Source organism: Ctenocephalides felis, unplaced genomic scaffold (assembly GCF_003426905.1).
Source record: "Ctenocephalides felis isolate EL2017-DRISC unplaced genomic scaffold, ASM342690v1 CF-g0.4_SCAFFOLD_01886, whole genome shotgun sequence".
NCBI lineage: Eukaryota > Metazoa > Arthropoda > Insecta > Siphonaptera > Pulicidae > Ctenocephalides > Ctenocephalides felis.
In genome coordinates, this window is record NW_020538040.1 from 113,776,325 (window position 1) to 113,800,174 (window position 23,850).

The 23,850-nt window shown below is 28.9% G+C and overlaps 3 protein-coding genes and 2 long non-coding RNA genes across 11 annotated transcripts; 3 read left to right on the forward strand and 2 right to left on the reverse strand.

Annotated features, from left to right (window-relative positions):
* Positions 1 to 128: 128 nt before the first annotated feature.
* On the forward strand, positions 129 to 4,573 carry LOC113375743. The gene is made up of 7 exons (XM_026615688.1): positions 129 to 151; positions 618 to 854; positions 1,451 to 2,083; positions 2,162 to 2,659; positions 2,756 to 2,881; positions 2,973 to 3,098; positions 4,164 to 4,573. The coding sequence occupies exons 2-7, from the start codon at positions 656 to 658 to the stop codon at positions 4,571 to 4,573; spliced, it is 1,992 nt and encodes a 663-aa protein (XP_026471473.1). The 5' UTR covers positions 129 to 151; positions 618 to 655.
* Positions 4,574 to 8,893: 4,320 nt separating this feature from the next.
* Positions 8,894 to 10,798, reverse strand: LOC113378166. 3 transcript variants are annotated; one of them, XR_003367148.1, is made up of 8 exons: positions 10,518 to 10,798; positions 10,321 to 10,449; positions 9,953 to 10,219; positions 9,846 to 9,878; positions 9,646 to 9,774; positions 9,327 to 9,538; positions 9,117 to 9,252; positions 8,894 to 9,028 (listed from the first exon to the last, which is right to left on the reverse strand). It is a non-coding gene; the product is annotated as an uncharacterized LOC113378166 (long non-coding RNA). The 3 variants fall into 3 exon arrangements; XR_003367150.1 differs by having other exon boundaries at positions 9,317 to 9,538; XR_003367149.1 differs by having other exon boundaries at positions 10,321 to 10,459.
* A 396-nt stretch (positions 10,799 to 11,194) lies between these two features.
* Positions 11,195 to 13,034, forward strand: LOC113377984. 5 transcript variants are annotated; one of them, XR_003367126.1, is made up of 9 exons: positions 11,213 to 11,289; positions 11,355 to 11,423; positions 11,492 to 11,620; positions 11,722 to 11,990; positions 12,065 to 12,097; positions 12,169 to 12,302; positions 12,409 to 12,637; positions 12,712 to 12,848; positions 12,938 to 13,034. It is a non-coding gene; the product is annotated as an uncharacterized LOC113377984 (long non-coding RNA). The 5 variants fall into 5 exon arrangements; XR_003367129.1 differs by having other exon boundaries at positions 11,229 to 11,289; positions 11,482 to 11,620; XR_003367127.1 differs by having other exon boundaries at positions 11,195 to 11,423; positions 11,482 to 11,620.
* Positions 13,035 to 16,218: 3,184 nt separating this feature from the next.
* Positions 16,219 to 17,747, forward strand: LOC113375744 (putative nuclease HARBI1). Its single transcript, XM_026615690.1, has 5 exons — positions 16,219 to 16,367; positions 16,489 to 16,552; positions 16,643 to 16,797; positions 16,859 to 17,164; positions 17,238 to 17,747. Exons 1-5 carry the CDS (start codon positions 16,359 to 16,361, stop codon positions 17,745 to 17,747), a joined length of 1,044 nt encoding a protein of 347 aa, XP_026471475.1. The 5' UTR covers positions 16,219 to 16,358.
* Positions 17,748 to 21,143: 3,396 nt separating this feature from the next.
* On the reverse strand, positions 21,144 to 22,587 carry LOC113378131. The gene is made up of 4 exons (XM_026618654.1): positions 21,990 to 22,587; positions 21,772 to 21,915; positions 21,396 to 21,706; positions 21,144 to 21,317 (listed from the first exon to the last, which is right to left on the reverse strand). The coding sequence occupies exons 1-3, from the start codon at positions 22,471 to 22,473 to the stop codon at positions 21,441 to 21,443; spliced, it is 894 nt and encodes a 297-aa protein (XP_026474439.1). The 5' UTR covers positions 22,474 to 22,587; the 3' UTR covers positions 21,144 to 21,317; positions 21,396 to 21,440.
* Positions 22,588 to 23,850: the final 1,263 nt, after the last annotated feature.

Genomic DNA, 23,850 nt, shown 5'->3' on the forward strand with positions numbered 1-23,850 from the left:
ATGGAACCATACTCTTCTTTTATCTATGCATGGAACGCAATCGGTTAATTTTTTCGATTTTGAGTCTGTTTTGAAGTAGTAACTACTCTTTTTGCTGTGTTTTATTTAATGAAATTCTGACACGAATCAACGTCGCTGAAATGTGCGACCAGTAATGTTTCTTTTAAAAGCAATATAATATAATAATGTATTATTGCAAAATCATAATATGATATGTAATATAACCCATATTATATTATTATTATATATTGTCTATGACATAACCTTAAATATGTATATGCGTGTTGCGTGTACAGTTGATTGTTTGTTTAATACGACATTAGAATTAATCATTAACGAAAATTATTTTAAATCGTTGTTGATGCTGTTTACAAGCTAAATTTTCATAAATTTGTGGTATAATTTTTGTGTTCAATTAAGAAAATTTGTAGTAAGTTTTGTTTGAAGTTTTATGATTATTTGTTGTGTGATGGAATTATGACTTTGAAGTGTACATGGAATCTTTATTGTTAATTCCATTTATATTGTTATTTGATTTGACTAGTTCTTTAGTTGTCTAACTGATAACAAACATATTTAATATCTATATTCAGATATTATTCTGATTAATTTGCTAGTTCACTGTTTTCTCTTGAGGTCGATTTCCGATTGCAATATGTTCAAAAAATTAGTTAATTCAGACCCTGATCTCAAAAGTGTGAATGTGCCAGAAGAGTTGAGAGACCATGACGACAATGATCACAATCAAACGGCACAATCTAGTGTTACAAAGTATATAACTGAACAAGAATTTTTATGTAATTTTTTAGATGATGTTGAATATGAAGAATTTGATAAAGAGAAATCATCTAAAGGTATTTAATTTTAACTTTTAATTAATAGTTAGTAATTTAACAAATAACTAAGATATTTTCATGCTTTTAATTCTGCACCTTGTTACAAAATACAATGCACCTTAGTTTTTTCTTTTGAATAGCAATATGTACATAAATAATTATTAGATGAATTTCATTAAAAAAATTTGTGAGGGGTAATGATACAATTAAAAACACAATTTTAGAATAGAATGAATGATTTAATTATATATATATTTTTATTAATGTAATGTAATGTATTATAGAAAGTGACTTGTTACATAAGTTCCTGTTTTAGTTTTATTGATACAATTAATATTTATGCTGGTTTTGAAAAAAAAAAATTGACTGTTTTAACAATTATTGTCAGATGTTGATTATTTAATTAATAGTAAAGTGAAATAAGATCTTAAAATTATGATTCTTGTACCTGAAAGTAATTATGTATTTAAATCTAAACATATAATCTATAATTTTTATGACCGAAATAAATTATGTATTATTGTATCTTTCTTTCAATCAGTTTAGTGCTCTGAATCCATGTAATAATAATTTAAATTTACTTTAAATATTTCATTCTGGAAACATTTGTGCAGGGGCTTCAGATATCTCAAAAGGAAGAAATAGTGTGTCAAAACTTCAGAAACGTGTCAGATTTCTTAATCAACATACAGAAATATTTTATGAGCCACAAGAATATATAGAACATGAATATCAAAATCTATCGAGACCTCCTCCATTAATACCATTAGATGAAAGTGATCTTGACATAGAAAATTCAAAACAGGAGTCCCACAATTCTGATGATAAACTTGATGTTTTATGCAATCCTGATCAAATGGAAATAATTGCATCAAAGCCCCGAAGCTTAGATATTCTTGAAGAAAGACCACAAAGAGTCAACAGATACCTAAAAAAACCGCTATATGTTCTTTTACAAAAATTTAAGGATCAGGAAGGCGTTATGAATAGCTCACACAACAGACAGGATGGTCAGGCATCTAAAGCTACTCAGAATAGTAATTTTGAATCTAATTTAGAGAAAAATAATTTAAAAATTATGAACAAGTCTAACTTTTCTAATGAGAAGCAAAATACTTCTGTGAAGCAAGGTAATTGGTATAGATTTTTGGAAACAATGAAAACAAAAGCAAAATTACAAAAGACATCCGAAAATATTATTTCTAATTCTGAAGTTTCACATGAATTTGCATCTTCTGCAACACAGGGTATGTCTACAAAAATTGCTGCTGCTGAAAATAATACAAATTATAATTTGCATAATAAAAATATATTTACATTTTTAGAAACCATGAAAACTGAAGCAAGGAAAGAGTTGGTAACAACACATGAAAATACAGTTGCCAATCCAACTATTGACAAAAAATTACAGAAAGATGCTGCTATCAGGAAAAAACGTTTGATTATTATGTTAAGAGCACTGAAAATAAAAACAATAGATGAGTTGTTAAAAGAATATTCCAATTATTTAGAGAAAAAATTGAAGCTATTGAAAGCAAATAAAAAGCTTATAAATGATGGAATTCATGAAAATAGTCTGAAAAAACCTGAAAGCATGAAGAAAAAGATAAAAAACAAGTCAGTACAATTGAAACATGAGGGAAAGAAAAAAGAAAATGAGTTTTTGAAATTACAAAATGATTTGAAATCAAAGCAATTTGTAACTTCTGATAGGCCTGATATATTTTATGATATTCATGAAATGTTAGAACAAATGGATAATAGTGCAAGTTGTTCAATAAATGATAATTCAAAATTTGGAAGTAGTAATTCTATCAAACAAGGTAAAAACGTCTGGTATCACATAAATTTGTTATTAAGTCTGATGTTAAAAATCAATTGATTTGACACTATTTTCTTGTCTTGCTTACCTTAATCAGGAGAAAAAAATGCAAAAAGATTAATAAATAGGAGATGCTCAGAGATCACTTCAATCAAACATGACAGGGTGTTAGGACTCAGTAACTCTATTGCACTACTAAATGAGCAATTTGCTCAATATAATAGTAAGTAGAAATTAAATTAAATTATATATAAATTAGATATTTAAAAATATAATGTTAATTTAAATAAACTCTGACTGTTTTTGTTTTGTAGAAACTTCTAAGGTTGAAACAGATAATCAGAAGCCAAATGTGAATATTGCATTTAGAGCCTATAAACCAATGTATGTTTTCATGAAGCCAACAGAAGATTCAACTAATTCACTTTCAGGATTTTCAGGTAGCTACGTAATGTTATAAACTATTTCATGAAATATAATTAAAAATATTGATCCATCAATAATGTATCTTACTAAGATATATATATATATATATATATATATATATATATATATAATGTAGTTTTGAACAAGAATCCAAAAAGTAATAAAAAACAAAAAAAAGATTTTAATAAACTATTTATTTATTTATTTATTTATTTATTTACTGTCGACGTTTTGGAACTAGGTACGTTCCATCTTCAGGACATCTGTCAAGAAACATGATCTTGATGAGATTTAAGCAAACAATATGTTTAAGAAAAGATTGGATTTTTTAATTATTTTTAATTAATAAATTAGTTGGAAAAATATTGTACAGAAATATGATAATATGATCAAAATGAAAATGATAAAAATAAATGAGTGGATTATATAACAGGATTTAATATTAATAATATTGTTTGGTTTTCAAATAATAATTTTGAAAAAGACAGAACTTATAGTAATTTTGATTTACAAAATTTATCTATTCGGCTGAAAAATAACTCATAAATTCAATTTTTGTTAAAATCTTTTTTAGTGAAAAAGTGCTAACGTATATTCAAACATACAGGTAATTAATTCAATTTTGTCATTAACCTTTTCTTAAAATTTTCCATAACTTTCAAAAAATTATCATTTTTAATATCCTGTTATATAATCCACTCATTTATTTTTATCATTTTCATTTTGATCATATTATCATATTTCTGTACATTATTTTTTCAACTAATTTATCAATTAAAAAATCTATTTTCTTTTCTTAAACATATTGTTAGCTTAAATCTCATCAAGATCATGTTTCTTGACAGATGTCCTGAAGATGGAACGTACCTAGTTCTGAAACGTCGACAGTAAAAAAATAAATAAATAAAGAAATGGTTTATTAAAAAACTTTTTTCTTGTTTTTTATTACTTTTTGGATTCTTGTTCGAAACTACAAAATATACACAAATCCAAGACTCTACCATTTAATATATATATATATATATATATATATATATATATATATATATATATATATAATGTGTTTCTACTTATTATAGGAGTTACCAGCATATCAGACTATTTTCCATCATTTAAAAAAACAAAGAGGGTGCATAGCAAACAGATTTCTTCTGAAAATGTAATAACTAATGTGAATGAAAATGAAATGAAAAATGCAAAATGTGATTATAACAGTGCATTGGACGGTATAAATGATATTAAATGTGAAGAAGTCAATAAGAATATTTACAGTTATGACAATGATGATGCTGTATCCAATGATGATTCTCAAAGCTCAAATCACACTTTCGACTTCATCACTAAAGCTTTGAGTAAAACAGATTTAGTTGTAATGCCTTCAGGTGGTAATATTAACAGTTATAGGCTAAATCATCTCAAGAAATATCCTGAGAAAAAAGGAAAATGGAAGATTGAAAAACTAATAACAGAATCTGAGAGAAATCAATGATAATTTTTGTAATGTCACATATTAATAATCAGTATTCTGAATATTTTTTTTGTCAATCTGAGGTATAAATTTAAAATATTAATCAATTATGAATAAACATATAATGTTTTGATTTTATAAGTTGAAAACTCATATGTTGAAAGTATTTATTAAAGAATTTTTTGTAGATTGCTAATTTATTTTCATTCACATACTCATTATTTATTCACCTACTTTCCTTCTTGAGCCGGCTACAGGCGTTACCATATAATTATATTGTCTAGAACGTTACTGTATATTTGCGCAACCAATTACTTGCACATGTATTCCGTAGTGTGTGCGGGGTGTTATTTGTGTAACTTGACAGACTGGTACAAGGGTACCAGCAAGAGTATCCAGTCAGTCTTTTTGACAGAAGCTTACTGTACGGTTTTGCATGTATTAATGTGTAAAAACACTGTGAAGTTGGCTGTGTGAAATTTGAGTCTGTCGACCATAATTGTGCTTCGCGCATGGGCATATTAAATTTGTCATGTTGTAATCATTGCTAATCGTATAGATAAATGAATATTATGGTTAATCGCATTCTCGATCGATACTAATTTTATTTTTTCTGTGAGTAGTGTTGTAATTAGAGGTTAGGCCAGTTTTATTTTTAGATTTTTCTGTGAGTGGAATTTATCAATTATATTTGTTTTTTTTTTTATCTTATTTTTTTTTCGATATAGGTAGCATAGGTTAGAGGTTTTTTTTTTACTCTAAGATACAACCATGATCTTTATTGTCAAACAAAGTTTCTCAAAATTCGTCGAAAATTTTTTTCTCAAAAAACAGCCCAGCTGTTTTTACTGAAATCTATTTAGCACGATTTCGAATATGTCCTAATGTAAGCTATAACGTAAGAAAAGTTTTACCTATTCTGTTATTTATAAAAAAAAAAGGCCTCGGCCAACCGTCGCACAAAACTACTCAATGCTAGTTCTTATCTTTTTTCTCATTTGATGCTGACTCTCGAGAAAACATAAAATTAACAAAATGTATTTTTAAGTTTCAAGTTAATGTAGCGATCAGATATTAACGCTATGCATAAGAAAGTATGGCCTGGTATGGCCATGATTAGAATATGATATCTTTATATTCTTAAATTATAAAGATAGATAAATAAATTAGACCAAAGTATGAATGTAAAAATGAATATACCTATGATAGAATTATAGAATAAATGATAAAAAGTGTTTGTAATGACCATATTATATACATATAATAATATGTATAAAATAATACTATTGTATAGATGTTTTGAACAATCTCTCATACCAGACACTTCCGTCTTCCGTCTTAGAGGTAGCCATTATTAAACACCCGGGCCTCGCTATACGGCCGCTCTTTATAGGCCTTCCGTTGTGGTAACTTCTGTGGTTATTATAAGTTTAAGAAAGAACCCCTAGAGTACTCTATTGCTTTTCAATTGTAATATTCGACAACGAACGAATATGCATTTCGTTGAAAAGTAACTGGGCGCCATGTTTTTAACTCATTGACAAACCAGTTGATTTTTCAACTAGTTGTTTCGTTGCGTCGAAACGGTTGATTCGTTAGCGAAGGAGAAACGGTTGAAAAAAACCGTTCGTTGATTCAACGCCCATCACTACATACGGGTTTGTTCGGAGTACAGTCACCGACAGTCCGCAACCGTCAGACGCATGCGCAGATCGTTTTGACCGTTCGATGTGTCCAAAACTGAATCCCAAACTGTTGTGGATTTTTATCTACGCGTTCGGTCAGCTCGGTTTGATGCGTTTGTGACTGTCAGAGAACATGGATGCCGATTCTTTGAAAACATTAATTCTTGACTTTTCTAACCTCAAATAAAGTATGAGATTAATAAATTCATCAAATTTACAGGAGTTTAACGATTAAAAATAAATAATTAAATAACTGTTTTATATATTTGATGAAAATAAACATCGAAAAACTTATTTATTATATTTTTAATCTATTATTATATTAAACAATAAAGCTAAAAAAAATATAAATAATAAATAATATAATTTGATTAAAACTAGTAGTATTAGATCAGTATTCAACTGCCCAAACAAACATAAAAACAAAACGAATTATACTAAACGGTTTGTGAAGGTTAGGTCGCGTTCGATGTAAACCGTCCTGTCAAATCGTTGGAAAGAGTCATGAGACGGCGCGTGCGCAGTGTAACAAATCAGAATGAGTTTGGAAGAGTTGTGGATCGTCACAAACTGCCACTGCGAACAGACCTTTTAATTAAAGTACGTTTTCGATATACGGCCTAAAACATAGATAAACAAGTATAATAGATCGCTATGTCTGGCGATTTGACGCCTACATAAATAAGCATAAATAGATCGATATCTCGGGCGATTTGACGTTACACTCATTTTAATTTACGAATAGATGTCTGGCGATTTGACGCCTAGATAAATAAGCATAAATAGATCGCTATCTCGGGCAATTTGACGTTACACTCATTTTAATTTACGAATAGATTATACTTGTTTATCTATGCACATACGTACCACAGATATGTGCGAAGGCATGGAAGAGGAAGTCAAATCGACCGAAGCGTTCATAGTGGCTACTTTGAGCATTAAATGTAGCTATTATAACCAAAATTTTAAACAAAAACCATAGACCTTATACAATTTCATGGACTGCTAGTCCCCATACATTTCTCAAGTAAAAAAGTGTCAAAAGATGTTCTATGGTATGAGGGCAAACGAGGGTAATTTTGCGGCCGAGATATGTCAAACTCAATCGCTTGAACGTCAAATGAAAGTCCGTGTGTTCGAAATTGTTGGGAAAATATTATATAATATACAATTTATGTTAAACTAATGAATGTAATGAACTATTTATATATTTATTTATTTATTTTTGTTATACAAAGTGGTTAAGGAAAATAAGAAAAAAAATTAAAAAAATATTTTACATATTATAAAATTCACTGAAAATAAGAACAGTTGGCTAGAGCTATTATGGGAAATTAGAAAGCAACAATGAAATATTTGTTTAAATGTAATATATTTATTATTGGTGTTTAAAAAGCACAATTTTTGTGTGAAAGTGGCGTACATATTTATCAACTTTGCTTTTTTTATGTTCTTCATGGTGCATTCTAATTGTTAAATACATTTTTGCGTCAAAGCTGATAAGGTCTTTTGTACATTAAATTTAAAGAATTTCGAATTAGGGTTTCTATATATAAATATAATTTAAACATTTCATCGGAAGGATATGAAATCTCGATTTTTTATATCGATGAATATCGAATTTCCCGGAATACTTGCGAAGCATTCAGAACAGGTTTTACTGCAATCAGGAACTTTACCACAGACCAAACACATTTTAGAAGACATTTTACTTTTAACAATTTTACAACAGGTATATTTTTATCCTCTTTTAGTTTAAAAACCCGAGCGATCAAATATCACGTGAACCCAAGTAACTGTAAAATTTAAGCGATCGAGTGCATTCGACTAATCTCGGTAAAGCTCGTGTTCGTATTTGACATATCTCGGCCGCAAAATTACCCTCGTATGTCCTCATACCATAGAACATCTTTTGACACTTTTTATGCGCTCAACTAGCAGTCCATGTATTGTATAAGGTCTATGACAAAAACACATAAAATATTTGTTTAATTCAAATTTAAATAAAATAATTAAAAATGAGCCATTATATGTAAAGCTGTAGTATAGTGGGTTGTAGAAATACTAGCAGAAAAAGTGACTGCAAATTTTATACATTTTCTACAGCTAAGTGGAAAGAAAATCAATGGGAAAAGTGGATCGCTGCGGTTAGAAAAATAAAGTAAGTATCATAACCTTATTGTTATAAAAATTCAATTCGGAGTACTATGAATAGTTGTAAAATTGTTATGTTTAGCAAAAAGAAAAATTATAAGTCAATAAATTTTTATATTATCAAAATTTAATGCCCAGTAAACCACAAAACGTAACAAAGCCATGAATGTTACGTAACGCCGGCACGTCCGCACGAACCAGGTACGTAACCTGGGAGGCACACAGAAGCATCTATTTCGCGGGCAAGAACGTAACGGCTGTTTCGTTGCACACTAATACACCACGGTTACATTTTTGCTACGTATCTAAATTGAATAAAAAAGCGTGTAGGTGTCTTTTATGTTACATACTTATTTAATTAAATTTCCTGCAAATATAGAATATTAATAATAATTTCGGATATTTAGTAATTTTATTAAATATTATCATTTACAATATACAAAATTTACATATTACATAGTTAACATTAGAAAACTAAAATTTGATAGTCTATAAAATGTTAGCCTATAAAAATAATTATTTATTTATTCATAATATGTATTATGTTTAACTCTCTTGGCAACTTCAGTTAAATCAGACTTGGCAAAGTTAAGTCTTGCGTTAAATATGTTCAACTCACTTGCATCTGTTAATGTATCTAAAATAGAACCAAACATCTTAGAAACATTGTACACAAATTTTGAATTGAAAACATTGTGAACAAATTAGTCATTTGTGAACATTACCTCTAAACATACTCATTATTTGAAGTTAATGACTATGTAGTTCCTACGATCATATGACAGAGATAATTATTCCATGAACACACACTCAATTTTCTTGCATTGATTTTATCCTATTAATTTTCAAGATCTGAATTACCTAAAAGTAAAACACTACAAATTAGTACTGAATCATATTAGTTAAAATTCTCTTCATGTAGAACCTTAATATACCAATTCTGTAATGCAAGATCATCAGACTCGAAATACTCAACAATTCATGTTCTCTTCAACACTTAATCCATATAATGTGTGATATCCAGTGCATTCTTTGTTTTCCTTCTTGCATGTTTCTTTGGTGATAATTTATCTTCTTGATTAGAGTAATTTTCCCTAGTTTGAATTCCATTTTGACATAACCCATAGGGGTTATGAGCACTCTTTCTCTACAATTGAAAAGCAATTTATATCAGTTTTTGCTTAACTGAATAGTTCTGATACTAATGAAATTATAAAGAATATGTATGATACCATATATATTACACTTATCTACCTCTAATATTCGTATCATATCACTGAGGTTATGTGATTTTTGACTGGTCTGTCAGAAATTTCAATAAATATGTGAAAAATCAATTATCACAATACATAAACAGAATTTGCATTGCACATGACCTATATACTGAAAATAACTAATTAGTCATTAATATAATAATTTGTAAATTAAAAAAAAAACAGTGCAATTATACTCACTTTTCCTGGTTTCGTATTAAATATGTGAATTTCCTAAAAGTAAAACATTACAAATTAGTATTAAATCATATTAGTTAAAATTCTCTTTGTGTAAAACATTAATATACCTATTCTGTAATACAATATCATCACTTAAGAAATACTCCACAATTCATTTTCTTTTCAACACTTAATCTTAATATGTGTTCTTATTTATCGATATGTGTCCTTATTTTTCTTCTTGCATGTTTTTAAGCCTTGCTTGTTTTTTTTTGGTGACAAAGGATTAATAATTTCTAATATATTATCTAACTTTGTATTTATCTTCTCTATTGGAGAAAATTTCCCTAGCTTGAAATTCATTTTCGTAGGTGTTATCAGCACTATAATTTTCTCTACAATTGAAAACCAACTTATATCAATTTGTGCTTAGCTAAATAGTTCTGATACTAATGGAACTATAAAAAATGAATATGTATAAAACTATATAACTTACTTCTCTTTATTCATATATCACTGAATTGAGGTTATGTTTCTGACTGGTGTGTTAGAAATTTCAATTATTACATGACAAATCAATTATCACAATACATGAACAGACTTTGCATTGAAGGCGGCCTATACACTGCAAAGGACTAAACATTATTATAATAATTTATAAATTAAAATATATTTCAGTACAATTAGACTCACATTGTTTGTCGGTTTCATATTAAATACTTTTCCAACTGACTGTTTAACTAATTTCTACAACTGATTTCGCACTAAATATAAAAGCAATTAATAAATAACGCTTCAATAAAGGAAATATCTTGCATTTCAAACATACACGATAAAATACTCAATTATGCGTCCACGATGCACTGACCGAGTTAACCTATATTTAATTTGACATTTCGATCATAAAACACTTCACGGCTATTCTCAAAGGCGAATCTATGTGACCGTGCAACGTACCACGCCACGTACCGACAGATGCGAACAAAGCAGTATTGTAAACGTTTAAACGCGTCGACGGTGGTTAAAGCTCACAACTATACGTAACAGCATCGGTTCGTTTACTTAACATCAGTTTCGAAACGAAAGTTACAAAATGTGTTACGTTGTGGTAACTTCTGTGGTTATTATAAGTTTAAGAAAGAACCCCTAGAGTACTCTATTGCTTTTCAATTGTAATATTCGACAACGAACGAATATGCATTTCGTTGAAAAGTAACTGGGCGCCATGTTTTTAACTCATTGACAAACCAGTTGATTTTTCAACTAGTTGTTTCGTTGCGTCGAAACGGTTGATTCGTTAGCGAAGGAGAAACGGTTGAAAAAAACCGTTCGTTGATTCAACGCCCATCACTACATACATTTGCCTTTGAACATAGCCGTGAAGTGTTTTATGATCGAAATGTCAAATTAAATATAGGTTAACTCGGTCAGTGCATCGTGGACGCATAATTGAGTATTTTATCGTGTATGTTTGAAATGCAAGATATTTCCTTTATTGAAGCGTTATTTATTAATAGCTTTTATATTTAGTGCGAAATCAGTTGTAGAAATTAGTTACAGTCAGCTGGAAAAGTATTTAATATGAAACCGGCAAACAAGGTGAGTCTAATTGTACTGAAATATATTTTAATTTATAAATTATTATAATAATGTTTAGTCATTTGCAGTATATAGGCCGCCTTCAATGCAAAGTCTGTTCATGTATTGTGATAATTGATTTGTCATGTAATAATTGAAATTTCTAACACACCAGTCAGAAACATAACCTCAATTCAGTGATATATGAATAAAGAGAAGTAAGTTATATAGTTTTATACATCTTCATTTTTTATAGTTCCATTAGTATCAGAACTATTTAGCTAAGCACAAACTGATATAAGTTGGTTTTCAATATTAGAGAGAATTACAGTGCTGATAACCCCTACGAAAATGGATTTCAAACTAGGGAAATTTTCTCCAATAGAGAAGATAAATACAAAGTTAGATAATATATTAGAAATTATTAATTCTTTGCCACCAAAAAAAAAAACAAGCAAGGCTTGAAAACATGCGAGAAGAAAAATAAGAACACATATCGATAAATAAGAACACATATTAAGATTAAGTGTTGAAAAGAAAATGAATTGTGGAGTATTTCTTAAGTGATGATATTGTATTACAGAATAGGTATATTTATGTTTTACACAAAGAGAATTTTAACTAATATGATTTAGTACTAATTTGTAATGTTGTACTTTTAGGAAATTCACATATTTAATACGAAACCAGCAAAGGTGAGTATAATTGCAATATTTTTTTTTTAATTTACAAATTATTATAGTAATGACTAATTAGTTATTTTCAGTATATAGGTCATGTGCAATGCAAATTCTGTTTATGTATTGTGATAATTGATTTATCACATAATTATTGAAATTTCTGACAGACCAGTCAAAAATCACATAACCTCAATTCAGTGATATGATATGAATATTATAGGTAGATAAGTGTAATATATATGGATCATACATATTCTTTATAATTTCATTAGTATCAGAACTATTCAGTTAAGCAAAAACTGATATAAATTGCTTTTCAATTGTAGAGAAAGAGTGCTCATAACCCCTATGGGTTATGTCAAAATGGAATTCAAACTATGGAAATTTGCTCTAATCAAGAAGATAAATTGTTACCAAAGAAACAAGCAAGACTTAAAAACATTCAAGAAGGAAAACAAAGAATGCACCGGATATCACACATTATATGGATTAAGTGTTGAAGAGAACATGAATTGTTGAGTATTTCGAGCCTGATGATCTTGCATTACAGAATTGGTATATTAAGGTTCTACATGAAGAGAATGTTAACTAATATGATTTAGTACTAATTTGTAGTGTTTTACTTTTAGGTAATTCAGATCTTGAAAGTTAATAGGATAAAATCAATGCAAGAAAATTGAGTGTGTGTTCATGGAATAATTATCTCTGTCATATGATCGTAGGAACTACATAGTCATTAACTTCAAATAAATGAGTATGTTTAGAGGTAATGTTCACAAATGACTAATTTATTAACAATGTTTTCAATTCAAAATTTGTGTACAATGTTTCTAAGGTTTTAAGGTTTTTTTTAAGGTTCTATTTTATATACATTAACAGATGCAAGTGAGTTGAACATATTTAATGCAAGACTTAACTTTGCCAAGTCTGATTTAACTGAAGTTGCCAAGAGAGTTAAACATAATACATATTATGAATGAATAAATAATTATTTTTATAGGCTAACATTTTATGGACTGTCAAATTTTAGTTTTCTAATGTTAACTATGTAATATGTAAATTTTGTATATTGTAAATGATAATATTTAATAAAATTACTAAATATCCGAAATTATTATTAATATTCTATATTTGCAGGAAATTTAATTAAATAAGTATGTAACATAAAAGACACCTACACGCTTTTTTATTCAATTTAGATACGTAGCAAAAATGTAACCGCGATGTATTAGTGTGCAACGAAACAGCCGTTACGTTCTTGCCCGCGAAATAGATGCTTCTGTGTGCCTCCCAGGTTACGTACCTGGTTCGTGCGGACGTGCCAGCGTTACGTAACGTTCATGGCTTTGTTACGTTTTGTGGTTTACTGGGTATATATATATATATATATATTAAATTTTTTATATAATTTTGATGTTGAAATATGTGATATTCAGTTTTCAGGGCAATACATCAATTAAAAAATTTGTATGACTTTAAAACATTTTTATTTATTCCATACGTTTCGACACATTGTTTTGTGTCATCTTCAGTGGACTATGCAATTGAATTAATCCTAATTATTTCATATTATAAATGAATCCTACTGTCTACTGAATCAAGTAGGCACCCGTACATCGGAGCACAGAAATGTATGGCGCGATGTACTTCACCAATTCATAAAAATCTCAGTCAAAAATTTATATATTGTTCAACTTAAAATGACAAGGATTAGTTTTTTAGTGCACTGTGAACATTTATAATATGAAATAATTAGGATTGTTCATTGTGAACATTTATAATATGAAATAATTAAGATTGTGCATTGTGAACATTTATAATATGAAATAATTAGGATTAATTCAATTGCATAGTCCACTGAAGATGACACAAAACAATGTGTCGAAACGTATGGAATAAATAAAAATGTTTTAAAGTCATACAAATTTTTTAATTGATGTATTGCCCTGAAAACTGAATATCATATATATATATATATACCTACAGCTACAAATATTGTATATATTAAATATATATATATATATATATATATATATATATATATTTATATCTACAAATATTTAATATATGTGTATAAATGAATTTCCTTTTGATCGATAAGGTGGAATTCTGTAAATAAGATGTCGAATAAAGTTTTGTGTAGGAATTAGAAATTATATATTATACTATATAGTACATATGGTCAATAAGATACTAAAAATTTTAATGATCGAATAAATAAACCTAATTTTTGTTAACAAAATAAAAGTGTACTTTAAACCTGCATTAACATAAACTTTACCATTGTTTCGATCAGCATGAATATGACTTCCTATAATTGAAAATATGTTGATAAACTATCATAGCCATCGACTCAAATAAAACTATTGATTTGTAATAAAAAAATTTATTGAAATTATAAAACATATCAATATACATTTATTTACAACCTATTTCCATCATGGTTTTAAAAAAATGAGAAACATTTATGCAAATAAAGCAAATAACATTCATATTTAATCATTCAGATATTTAAATCATTTGACATTAGATATAAAGAATGCATGTTATGACACAGACAAAGCTATATAATTATTTACAATTTAAAACACACTTCCATAAGATAAGTAAAAGAAGTTATTAAGTAATGGCTTAATATATTTAAGCAAATAAAGCACAATATTTCCGAATGGTTGTACTTTCATTTTTGAGATCTCCCAGTCTAATTGAAAATTCAAACCACTCAAAATTGAAGTTAAATAAAATATAACAGTTCAAGTTTTTATATATAAACGCCATCGTAGTTGATTAAGCTTAAGACTTTTTTAATATTTGCCAATATGTTTAAAATCTTATTCAATGTACAATTATACACTTATTACATAATTGATATTTATTTTGTTATTTGCAATTACTCCATTCTATATGGTTTTGATTTATAATTCTCGATCTATATCCATCAATATTTTCCATTATAATTAAAATTGCAACAAGGTTATATGAATTGCAATATTTAATACACCTGTATTTTTCCACAATACACAATGGGACAGGTAATTCGAAGAGCCCCTGAAGAACCTATAAATTAACAATTATTGTAATTTTTGTGGATGTAATTCTAAATTATATTTATATTTCAATACCTGTAAAAACTAGTAGTTGAGAGTGCAGCTGTACAATAAAATGTTCTGTGGTCTGGGTCTCGTCGGGGTTGTTTGTAAGAATGTGGGCGATTAATAGAATGTTGAAGGAATAGGTGAAGAACAAAAAGTATATGTATGAAATAATGTTGAAGGAATTAGTGAAGAAGGCAGAGCATAAGAATGATATGCAAGGGATGTTCTCGGATTAATTCTGAAATTATTGGAAAATGTGCAGTGGATAGATAATGGAGTCTATCGAAGATATATTAGGAATTGAGGTTTGAAAGGTTTTGATGTACCTTTGCAATGAGAAAATAGTATGTAATATCTTTGGGCAAAATATGCATTTAAAATTTTTGTAAAACTGTTTAGGCTGTTTACCATGTACCAATCTGTTGTGCCGAAAAAGTGAACAAATGCACTAAAAAGTTTTGAAACAATGATTACATTGCTTCTGCACTTTCTCGTTGAATGAAAAAAGTGACCTAACCTAGCATAATCTATTATTAAAAGACAATTCATGTAAACCTAACGCAACGTAACCTATTATTAAAAGATAACTTATGTAAAGAATAGAATCTAGTGAACAATGCAACTAAAAACGTATTAAAATCATGAATATTTAATGTAATCAAATTTAATGTAATCTAAGGTAACCTATTAAAACTTTTCATATATCAATAATAATAAAAATATGCAATAATACCTACTTATAAACCTATATAAAAGATAAAAAATGTATGAAATATAAAGTGAATGCTATTGAAAAATACCTTAACCTATAAAGCAAGTAAAAAGTAATGAAAACATAATCTAAACAAATAAATATTTTATATGATAATTACGGCGAATACACGATTAACTAAAAAATATACTAAAAAAATATGAATAGATCACAAAATAATAAAAACAAAATAGTAAAAGAAGAAACAACCAAAAACACGCCGCAAAAAGAATGAATGAACTGGAGGAGAGGGAACAAATAACCACGAATAAAAAGGGTCTGTTCGCAGTGAGCAGTTTGTGACAGTCCACAACTCTTCCAAACTCATTCTGATTTGTTACACTGCGCATGCGCCATCTCATGACAGTTTCCAACGGTTTGACAAGACGGTTTACATCGAACGCGACGAAACTGCCGAGAGTTCATTCGCATGTCTTCGGTATAGTTCGTTTCGTGTTTCTGTTTATTTGCTCAGTTTGAGTAAATGAAATGTTTAATGTGTTTTATGGAGAGAATTTAACATAATGAGTGACAACGAGTTTTTTTATGATTTTTTGCAGAACGATGAGGAGGAGTTAGATTTATTAGAGTTTGTTCAAGTTACAAAAAATGAAGAATATCTTGGTAAGTATCAGTTATTATAATTAAAAGAGGTTAATATAATATAATATTCCATAAGTGCAATTTAATCATTTTATAGTTTTATTTTGACAGAAAAAGTGGTGCCATTGTTTGATGACATACAATTTCTCGAGCACTTCAGAATAAGCAAAACAACGTGTTCTAATATATCAGAAATATATGAAGATAGTAAATATTATAACAAAATTAAATATGGACCATTCGGAAAAATCTGTGCATTTAATCAGGTAAAAAATGTACTATAATTGACAAACCAGTAAAATCATAATTAATTACATATTATTTTAGATACTAATATTTTTATGGTTTGCGGGACACCAAACATCCAGCTACAGGGATGTCAGTGATCGTTTTAATATAACGTTAAGTACTTTACATGGAATAGTGCAAAGGGTTGCTTTCTTTTTAAGCAATTTATCCCCAAAATTTATTAAATGGCCGAGTGATGAGGAAAAGTTGGTGATTGCCGCAGAATTTGCTAAAAATGATTTTCTAAATGTAATTGGTGCAATTGACGGTTGCCACATTCGAATAGATAAACCGATAGAGGATCCAAATTCATATATGAACCGAAAAGGATTTTATTCAATTCATGTACTGCTTTTTATCTACTTGCATCTATATGTGTTTTACAGTATTCCAGTTTACAATTATATGTATTTTACAGATTCAGGCAGTTTGTGATGACCAAAAGAAAATTATAGATGTGTGCATTGGAAATCCTGGTTCTGTTCATGATGCCAGAATATTTCGAAAATCAAAATTGGGCTCAAATTTAATTCAAAAATGTGGACATTTTATTTTATTAGGAGATAATGGCTACCCACTAAATGCAAATTTGATGACACCTTATAAGAATACTCATGGCCTTACAGTAATTCAGAAAAATTTTAATAAAAAACTCAGCAGTAATCGAATTAAAATTGAGCATACATTTGGCATGCTAAAACAAAAGTTCAAACAACTATATCATTTAAAACTAAGAAATATAACTCTTATTTCTCACTTTATAAGAGCTTGCTGCGTTCTATATAATATGAGTCTCACTGATGAATTTGAATATTTGCAAATGGAAGATGAAAATAATGAGACATCAGATGATGTGGCAGATTCTGATCCTTATTCAACAGATGCTTCAATATTACGGGATCAAATTGCAGCTAATTTACCATTATAGGCCTAATTAGGCAAAACCTACATTATTTATGTATTCAATAATTTATTCATAAGCACGTCTTAATAATAATAATAAATATTATTTCATGCTCTTGTCAAGTACTTATAATGTATTATTCTGTGAATGTTCTGTATTGAAAAAAAATTAAATGAATTAATAAATTAAAGTCAGGCGTTTATATTGGATAATGATTTATTTATATTTATTGCAAATTTATGAATATTATTTTATTTTAGAGCACTCCATATTTTTGTTTTAAAATTGCCAATTTTTCTTCTTCTATTTGTATTATTCTTTCTTGAAATCTCAACCGGTCTTCTCTCATTTTCTCTAAAATACTTTGCCTTCTACGGCGCTGCCTCCTCCTTGAAGTTTCAATAATTTCTCTAACTTCATGTGCACTTTCATCCCGCGCTTGTTGGTTGTGTGGAATGTTTTCTATTTCTTGTACATCATTTGTTTCCAGTATGCAGACTGGATTTATATTGTGGCTATTGCCAAATATTTCATCCAACTCTTCTGCATACTGGAAACTGAAATTTCCTTCCCCTATTAGACATAATTGTTAATATGTATAAAATTATTTTATATATTTATATCATTATTCGTACCAGTAGCTCGACTGTCGACATATTTCTTATAATTACGTTGCAGCACTCTCCAACGATTCTCAATGTTGCCTTCCGTAAACGTAGTTCCAAATTTATTATTCATGTCAGCTTTTATTACAATCCACATTGCCTTGATTGTTCTTATTTCTATTGACCCAACATTCGGTTTATATTTTTTAAAACATTGTATTAAAAATGCTGTTCTCTCATTAGACCAAACAGCATCTTGAACACCTACGGCTCCATCAGGAAATATTAAAAATTCTTCTAGTTCTATAAAATAATATATATTTAGTAAAATGAGAAATTAATAAGCACTAACAATTTATTATTATAATTATATATATATATATATATATTATATATATATATATATATATAATATGACTTTGAAATATGTTTATAAAAGAAAACTACATGTAAATTAAAAAATATTTTAAAAAATTAAATTAAAGAAGATTTTGCATTTACTTTCTTTCTTTTTTCGACTTGTGGCTGAAAAATTTTAATAATATATATTTATTTAATATATATTTATTTATATTTATATATTTATATTTATATATCAATATTATTATTATTATAATTACCTTGATTCATAATTTTATAATTATTAACATTTTCACATAAAATACGTATAAACTCTAATAACTTGGAATATCCTTTCGCACAAAACACTATCGATAAGAAAAAAGTTTTTGAAATTCGGGTCTTTTCTCGTTTTGAATGAATAATTTGATTGTAAATGCATTTTGATCGCACAGAAGATAACAATAATAGTCACAATAGTCAAAAATAAACAAAGCTACAAAGTAAGCCTATAACGCTCAGATTAAAATTTGAAACCGTCAGACACCAATACATAGACAATAATACCAATTCTCGCAGTCACGAATCGACAGTCACAAACTGGTACAAACGCATCAAACCGAGCTGACCGAACGCGTAGATAAAAATCCACGACAGTTTGGGATTCAGTTTGGACACATCGAACGGTCAAAACGATCTGCGCATGCGTCTGACGGTTGTGTACTGTCGGCGACTGCACATCGAACAAACCCATAATAACGCTAAAACCCCATTGAGCATGCAGCAAAAGTAAAACACTTCTGACATATAATGCAGCAAACTTCACACCTCATTTTAGGTATACTGAGTATGCTGAGCGATGTCAAACATGTGTCAAACGGTGTGAAACCATCACTGTATAATGATACTCCTATTCTTAGCATGTTTTAATGCCTAGTAATAACATAAATATAAAATAATATAACCTAGAAAATGTTTTATAAATACCATAGACCTTATACAATACATGGACTACTAGTTGAGCGCATAAAAAGTGTCAAAAGATGTTCTATGGTATGAGGGCATACGAGGGTAATTTCGCGGCCGAGATATGTCAAATACGAACACGAGCATGCTTATTTATCTATGATAAAGGCTGTATTGATTTTATGTACAAATGTAGAAGTAATACCAGGGGTTAATTTACATACTGTATGTACATGTGCTGCCATGTAGTGATCTATTCGTAATTTAAAATGAGAGTAACGTCAAATGGCCCGAGATAGCGATCTATTTATGCTTATTTATCTATGAACACGAGCTTTACCGAGATTAGTCGAATCATGGGGAGTTATCTTCGAACAAATGCGCGTTGCACTGTTTTGGTCCTGAGTAGTTTCAATTTTTAAAAACAGATGGCTCATGTGCACTCAATTTCAACTACAAATTGTTCGTGGTTCATGCAAGTGGCTGTCACACGGTTCCTCATGCAGTCACTGGCGGCCATTTTTTGACACGACAATATACTTCATGAAGAGGTGACAAACAAAGCAGGCGTACCAATATAAAAGTGTAAATAACCCTAGTACATAATGACAGTTCATAGACGTCAATGTGACAGTTACAATTTAATTTCAGCTCTCATATATTAATGTATATCAATATATTATATATATTTAATTTTTCTCTACGATCATAATATTACGTAGAGGATTTAGTACTGTCATAGTATATAGTAATAATCATATTGAGTCTGAAAGTGGTAAAATGTAGTACTTATGTAAGAAGTTTTATTCAGTAAGTTAAATAAACGTACAACTGTTTTCTCCGAAAAAGTTCTTGTATAAAAATGTGAATAATAATCTGTCGAAATAGTTGTGACGTGCATTTATATACCTGAATTTTGTTAAATTCTCAATCAATTAGGTGGAGTTCTGTAAGGTGCCACAAAGTTTTGTTCAGGCATTTGAAATTATTTTCAACCTTTTTATAAAATTAACAGTACGTATGGTATTGAAAAATTGAACCTTATTTTGGTCAACAAATAAAAAATTAATGCGTTAACATAAGCTTTAGCATTGTTTTTTTTATCAAAAATATACTGTTTTTTATAAAAGAAGAAAAACTATTCATTTATAATAATAAAAATTTATTGAAATTATAGAACATATTAATATACATATATTTACAATTTAAAACCTATTTCCATAATATTGTTAAAGCATGGTATAATAAATATATTTATGCAAATAAAGCAAATACCAATCACATTTAATTAACATAATTAAATTATTTGTCGTTAGACACAAAAATGCACACATAAGCAGTGTGTTATGATACTGGCAAAGCTATATAATGTATAGATATTTACAATTTGAAACACATTTCCATAACTTGAATGAATGGCATAACTTTAAATGAATTATGCAAATAAAGCAAACATCAATAATAGTTAATTATGAAGATAATTAAATTATTTCCAGCATTAAATGCAAAGAATGCAAAGAATCGGCTACACTTCTTGAATCATTTTTATTTATAAAGGTATCATTTGGTGGTAACACCCGCCTTTTTATGGAAGCTCTCAGTGGTCTCAGTAATTTTTTGTTATAACAATCTTCATGTATGTTTTTTATAATAAAGTCATCATCTACGCCTGCTTTAATTTGATCTGGAAAAAATATATTACAAATGACAAAGAACTTACAACAATGTGATAATTGCATTTATGAAAATAAATTAATTATACCCTTGATGTTTCTGATTAAATTTTGATCCAGTCGCACATATTTTATCAAATTTTCATGTCCCACATGTGTCTTTCAGTAATCAACTTCAACATGTCCGTCATTATACACCTTGCACATAATTCGTGAGGGACAAGCATGCCCAATTTTTTGCTACCCCTTAAACATGTTTCCTTTGTATGGTGACTGTGTGATCGATGGCAATTATAATATTGAATGGTGCAGCAATTGTCTTTTGTTATGTATGCTGCAGTGTCCTTCACATATGACGTAATACTGTTCTGTTCAATCTCAGTTTTCCAGCTGTAAAAATCTATAGCAAAAGATGAAATTATAGAAATGTTTGTTGAAAATCTTCATAATTAAAAGTTGACAAACCATTAATAGAAGAAAACAGTTTGTCTTTGTGTTCAATATTGATGTGATGATGACACTCAGTATGTTTTTGTAGTGCGCTGTACCGTGTGTAAGCATTCCCGCAATCCTCAATGGGGCAAGTAATTCTGAGAACCCTTGTAGAACCTATAAATGAACAATTATGGTAACTTTGTGGATGTAATATTAAATATATTTAAATAATACTTATATTTTAATACCTGTAAAATGTTCTGAGTACAGCGAAGCATTATCTTGGGGTCTGGGTCGCGTTGGGGTCACTGGAAAGAATGTGAGCGATCTGGATGATTGGAAAAGTAGTGGGGAAGATGGTTGTCGAATAAAGGAAACAGTATTGGAATTAGCGGTTGTCATATGAATTGGTGAAGCAGGAAGCGCATCCGAGTGGAAGGATGTTGTAGGAATTGGTGAAGCAGGAAGAGCATATGAATGGAAGGCTGTCGTTGGTATTGGTGAAGAAGGAAATGATGTAGAAGGATTTGGCAAAGCAGGAAGAGTTGTGTAAGAAGTTTGTGAAGCAGTAAGGGTACATGAATAAGAAGTAGTGGAAGGAATTAATGAAGAGGGTAGAGCATAAGAATGCAGCGCAAGGGATATTTCTGGATTACTTCGGGAATCATAAAAATACGTGCATTGGAGTTTGGAGTCTGTAGGAGATGTGCCTTTGTAATGAGGAAGGAGCATGCAAAATTTTTTGGCAAAATGTACATTCAAAATTTTGAAAGTACTGCTTAGGCTGTATGTGATGTACTAACCTGTTGTGACGGCAAAGAGAACTAGTGGAAGCAAAAGTTTTAAAGCAATGGATACATTGGTTTTACCTTTTCATATTGAATATAAAAAGAAAGGGGTTGAACTATAGTATAAACCTAAACTAACTTAAGCTATGATTAAAAGATAACTTATGTATAAAAAAGAAATATGAACTAAAATATTAAACCTATAATATGAGCTAAAAGTAACGTAGGAATCAACTAACGAGATAAATATGAAATTCTTAAATGAAATGTAACCTAGCTATGAATTGAAATGCAACCTAACCTAAGTGATTAAAACGTACCTTATATATTTGTCTAAAAATAAAATAATGCAGGAATACCTACTTCTAAAGCGATCTAATAATTGTAAAATAGCTAGAACATAAATAGTAATATAATAACCCTAACCTATAAAACACGTAAAAACAAAGAAAAAGACCTTAACCTGTAAAAATATGAACAAAATAATAAACTTAGTAATTAAAAAAAATAAATGTTAATATAATAATGACGAGCAACACACGATTCACAAGAAAATTATACTAAAACCGTATTAATAACGCACAAAATAATTAAAAAACGAGGTAGCAAAAAACGCCGGAAAATAATAGACGAACAGAAGAACACATAGCACGAAAACCACACAAAATAAAACATAATAACGCTAAAATCCCATTCAACTTTGCAGCGAATGTGAAACACTTCTGACGTTTAATACAGCAAACTTCACACCCTAAAAAGGAACATTGTAGTGACTGCATAAGGACACTCATGTGGCTGTCAAGTATTTGATCGCTGTATGTCAAGTACGAATAACCTAACTGTTTGAACTCGTGTTGTTTCTAATTAATTAATTTTGTTTAAGTGAACATTTGTGAAATTTAATATGGCAAAGTGTTTTTATAGTACCCAAAAAAGTGTCAAGTGCGGGTTAAAATATTTAGCTATTCCAATACAAGTTTCCGCAAAGGTATTTTTTAATAATAATTGCAGCAATAATTATATATAATCAAGATATGTCAACATGTTATTATATTGAATAGGTGTCTTGGGGGTACTGCAAATTGCTGCAAAATGCACGAACAAAGCGCAGTAGTACTTTTGACAACCAAGGAATGCAATATGTAATGACAAGAAGGATTCATAAACAATGCAATAATTTAAGGAATAAGTCGTACAAAAAGTCTCCAAAGGTCTACTATTTTTGGAGACCCGCCAGACATAGCGATCTATTATACTTGTTTATCTATGAGTCGAATGCTCTCGATCACTTAAATTTTACAGTTACTTGGGTTCACGAGAT